Raw genomic sequence first — 5000 nt, 5'->3', positions numbered from 1 at the left:
CCTCTCCATCTGTGTGCACAACACTGGACTCTGATTCTCCTTCCCAGCAACACAACGCACTGTCCACAGGCGTTACACATACGTGCACGCAAGTAACACAATCATGCAAGTAATCCCTTCTAGGTGTGTGGGCACATAGATTTAACATCAATTAACATCCTTAAAATCAAATCAAATTTATTTATATAGCACTTTTTACAACAGATGTTGTCACAAAGCAGCTTTACAAATGTCCAAGCCCCCAGTGAGCAAGCCATGGGCAACAATGGCAAGGAAAAACTCCCTAGAGCATGAGGAAGAAACCTTGAGAGGAACCAAGACTCAATGGGGGGCCGTCCTCCTCTGACCTCCTCATCCTTCCATGACTGTTGCTAAGAGCAGTCGATTCTTCTGCAAGCCATCAGCAAGCCACTTGTTTAGCCTTTTACTTCCATACTAGGACTGGAACTCAGTCTGTTTGTTTCAGCCTCCTGATCTTAGGAGCAGGGCATGAACTGTTGGCCTGGAGGTCTGGAAGGTTAACATCTAGATAAGCCACACCTCATTCCATTACCAAGTCTGTTGCCATCCAGAAAAACACCTCATGGCGTGTGGTTGCCATAGAACTCCAGCGCTGTGTATGTCTGCTTTCTTTCCTCTGACTTTTGGACACCTGGTGAATTGTCCTGCTAGTTGTCAGTTTTGGCAGCTAGACCCAAGCTTGTTAAACTCTGGTCCTGCATACGACAGACACAGTACAGTACCAGACAGCAAAAACTTTGCTTCTTTATTTTTTGATTATTTATTTTTTTGCATGCATTGGGCCTATATTTAAGTGTGCTGGCATGTGAAGAAACAATACACCAATACAACAATACGCATATACTAATACACCTTCCAAGGTCAGATTGCAGGAATGAAAGGTCTTTACAGAAATTTTCCATTATCTAATATTCCAAAAACAACTGTCAAAATGGTCAGTTCCATATTAATGAGGTAGCCCCTCAATGGAAGCAGGTGACGCTAAATATTAAACCTTTTCTGAAATGTTTAGTTCATTAAAACAGTGGAGAAAATTAAATGCCTGAAGTATTTCTCTTTGCTGTAACCTAATTTAATTTAGCTATGCTATGCTATATCTAATTTAACTAATATCTAATTTAATTTCAAGATATGACACAAATGTGTTTTGGCAGATCAACTAGAAATCTCTCATCCTATTTGTCTAACGTCAAGAGCAAGAAAATGTATTCTTGATTCCTGCCTCTGCTCGGCCTGAAGGTTCCCGGCCGTGAAGAAGAAGTTTCTGGGGGAGCTGAAGGAGCTGCGTCAGAAGGAGCAGAACCCCTACGTGGTCCAGAGCACCATCAGCCTGATCATGGGCCTCAAGTTCTTCAGGGTGAAGATGTACCCCGTCGAAGAGTTCGAGGCCTCCTTCCTCTTCATGCAGGTGATGGCGAGACAGAAGCGTGCGCATGGGTTTGGAGGTCGACCAGCTGGATGCCGTTCAAGTTTCCAGGCGCTTGTGCAACATGTCTTAACGTATACGGAAGGCACATGGCACGTTTACTGTTTCAGAACAGTGTGATTAGTTGAAGCCCCATTTATAATAGTTATGATGGTTTAGTGACAGTTTAGCTGCAAGATTATATAAGTCTGCATATGTCTGATTATTATAGATATGAAATATGCATGGTCAACGTCTGTTTTTCAGTTTTCGCTTTAGTTCTTGGCTGTGCTAGTTTAGCTAATAACCCCTAACAAACAGTGAGCAAAAACACTTAACAATGAATTTTCTCAAATTCACTTTGCACAAATTTGCTGCCACAATGGCATCACCCCTCTGATGTCATTTTCACCCAAGAGTGCATTACATCAGCCCAGACCGATTTCAGACTTACGCACCCCACTTCCTCAAAAGGTCTTGCAGAACGGTTCCATCGGAGAGCTGACGGGAGTGAAGTTTCGGATCAAACAGCATGTGGGATCTTCTGGGCTTTGCATCCTTGCTTTGCTGCCGAATGAAATCATTCTCCCCAGTATAGGTCTGAGCTTGCCTGACAAACCGTGCTGTGGATTTAGCACCCATGTCCTCTATTACAGGAGTGCGCGCAGTTTTTCTTGGATGTGAAAGACAAAGATATCAAACATGCCCTGGCTGGCCTCTTCGTGGAGATTCTGGTCCCTGTTGCAGCGGTAAGGACCAGAAGGCTTTGCTGGGGACCCTCCAAATTCTGCCTTCCCCTGCTAATTCATCTCTAGATGTTCAATTTCAGCTTAATTTATCTCAGTCTCTCTGAAAAATATTGTACAAACGCGCACACACACATGTCCACCAGCTTCTGAGTAACGCCATGTTTAATGGGTAACTGGTGTAACTGTATGCTAGTAACGGCTGTGGAGGGTAACGTGTGAACACGGCTCATGTGTTACCCTGGTGACACTGTTCCTTGTTCTTTGCTTCAACGGCAGGCTGTGAAGAATGAGGTGAACGTGCCTTGTCTGAGAAACTTTGTGGAGAGCCTGCATGACACCACGCTGGACCTGTCCACCAGAAAGAAACACTCCCTGGTCAGCCACTAGCTTTTTAAAAGCCTTCAACAGCCTCATACGATACACCCCTTTATCACCTTGATGAGTGCGGTTTTAAACATATTTAATGTTAGTTTGCATGCCACTGCCATTCTGAGACTGCCGGTCTGCACTTTCTTCCACTTTTATGTTTAGAAGTCTGGCAGGTGAAACGTGGACTTGGGATATTTTTGGCAGCCTCTGAGCGTTGTCCCCTGTCTCTCTGCCCAGGCTCTGTACCCGCTGGTCACGTGCTTGCTGTGTGTCAGTCAGAAGCAGTTCTTCCTGAACAGATGGCCAGTCTTCCTCGGTAGTTGCCTCACCAGTCTGAAGGTAGATTGCAATCGTATGTTGTAATACTGTGGCCTTTATTTAATCCCAGTGAGGGGTAGGTAGGGTTAATGCCAGGTAACTGCCATAAATGTAAATGTAGGGGCAGGGGTAGGTAGGGTGAGGGGTAGGATGAGGGGTGGGTAGGTAGGGACAGGGGTAGGTAGGGTGAGGGGTAGGTAGTGTGAGAGGTAGGGTGGGGCAGGTGTAGGTAGGGTGAGGGGTGGGTAGTGTGAGAGGTAGGGTGGGGCAGGTGTAGGTAGGGGCAGGTGTAGGTAGGGTGAGAGGTAGGGTGGGGGGTAGGTAGTGTGAGGGGTAGGGTGGGGCAGGTGTAGGTAGGGTGAGAGGTAGGGTGGGGGGTAGGTAGGGGCCATGTGATCCCCCTGGAATTGCCTTTGTTAATTCAACAAAGAGTTTACTTTCAGATATCTGTAATTATAAAGATCTGAATTTAGGAGTCTGTTCAAGTAATGTTAGATTGAGGTCATCACAATCATTATACCCCTTGTACCGAGGACGACCAAAACCTTCTTATTACACACTTTAAGTTCAGGAAAATCTGTCATGCTAGAATGTTTTTCTTACATTTTTGATTACTAATAGGTTGCAGGCTCTTTGCAATTAGAATTATTTAAACTTTTTTTGAATCTTTAAAAGGCATTTGAAATAATAGACTTTACTGGTCTATACTGGTCTAGTATGCAACTTCATAATATGTTATACATTTGTGTGCTGTTGCTGTGGCAAACACATGGTTGTGATTCTGTGCACTGCATGAATGACAGCAAATCCCCATTACAGAGCAAAGACCCAAAGATGGCACGTGTAGCCCTGGAGTCTCTCTACCGCCTCCTGTGGGTCTACATGATCCGCATCAAGTGTGAAAGCAACACTGGAACACAGGGGTGAGTGTGCTTAGCTGTGTAGCCCTAATGTGGTGGCCTCTGGCGCGCCCCAGTTAAAAAGGAAAAGGTTCTTCCCACCAGAGACCCGGGTGTGGCCAGAGCTCACAGGAAGCGGTATTTACGTCACCTGGGCCGCCCCATGAATACCGCCTTTCTCTCCAGATATCGGTGCGGCCAGTGTGGCGTAATGAATAACCCGTCCCCCCCCCGCCCGAGGCCGCCGTGCTGCCGGAGCCGTATGTTCGAGCGGAGCAGCAGGTTGCCAAAGAGCAGGAGAGTAAACAAAGCTCGCGGCAGTGCCGGGGCCTTGTGGTTACAGGATGGTTGTCAAAGGTGGAGCCACACATGGGTGGAGGCCGTGGCGGTGAGAGGGAGAAGATGGGTGGTGGACCTACAAGGCTTCCTCAGGGAACTGCATGCTTAGCCGCAGACGCAGCCTGATTGGGCAACAGTACTGGATGAAAACAATGAACAGGGCCTTTCTGAAAGCTGCACATTCCTCTGCTCCATTCACATGATTATTTATTAGAGTGGACAAAATTATTTGCTGGATGTTGACTGGGCTGCAGAGTGTAATTTAGATGGAATGCCGGCAAACTACTGTGACGTGTTAATGTGAAATGAGTGTGTGTGTGTGTGTGTGTGTGGGTGTGTGGGTTGTGTTTGTGTGAATGTATATGCACTTTGCTGGCACTACTGATTTAGGACTTCTGTGTGTACATTTGGAATATCATATATATATATATATATGGTGTCCTAGTCACGAACATGCTCCAAGAGCCCAAGCCCAGCCCCCCAGGCCCCCAGCCTACCAGCCAGTGCAGAGAGCTCAGACTTGCTCCTGGCAGGCACTAATTAATCCCAAAATAACCCTTTCCTAAAATTAAAGACGTTTGGTGAAATAGGACAAGCTGGTGTATGAATGTAATGACATGCCATTTATAGATGACTATCTTTTCCTCTGCGCTTTGGCCTGTTAGGTTTAGGACACTGCTGGTTGTCAGTCGCTAAATGCAGAGAGTGCTGTTAGATAGCTAGATTGATTTTATGCATGTAGATATGGAGGAAAGACACTGCCCAGGGGAGGGCGAGGGGAAATTATGATATATAAGATTTCAGGTGAGTGACTGTAGTGTATTGTAGTAAATGATGTATTTTAAATATTTTAAATTGTAGTGAAGTATATAAAGTCTCCAGAGAAACTTTGAAGCATAT

At 45.8% G+C, this 5000-nt stretch overlaps 1 protein-coding gene across 11 annotated transcripts in view; it reads left to right on the top strand.

Moving 5' to 3' along the window:
- The window catches only part of frya (furry homolog a (Drosophila)), a 73043-nt gene that overhangs the window by 25940 nt on the left and 42103 nt on the right, over window positions 1-5000 (top strand). For all 11 annotated transcript variants that reach the window (XM_035534313.1, XM_035534316.1, XM_035534307.1 and 8 more), the window contains exons 8-12: window positions 1261-1429; window positions 2083-2175; window positions 2452-2550; window positions 2782-2883; window positions 3682-3785. In XM_035534313.1, the coding sequence (XP_035390206.1) occupies window positions 1261-1429; window positions 2083-2175; window positions 2452-2550; window positions 2782-2883; window positions 3682-3785 (567 nt within the window). The remainder of the gene's footprint in view (window positions 1-1260; window positions 1430-2082; window positions 2176-2451; window positions 2551-2781; window positions 2884-3681; window positions 3786-5000) is intronic.

The sequence above is a fragment of the Electrophorus electricus genome, chromosome 15 (assembly GCF_013358815.1).
Source record: "Electrophorus electricus isolate fEleEle1 chromosome 15, fEleEle1.pri, whole genome shotgun sequence".
Lineage (NCBI taxonomy): Eukaryota > Metazoa > Chordata > Actinopteri > Gymnotiformes > Gymnotidae > Electrophorus > Electrophorus electricus.
The sequence above is the reverse complement of the archived record's forward strand: the minus strand, read 5'-3'. Positions and strand labels throughout refer to the sequence as shown.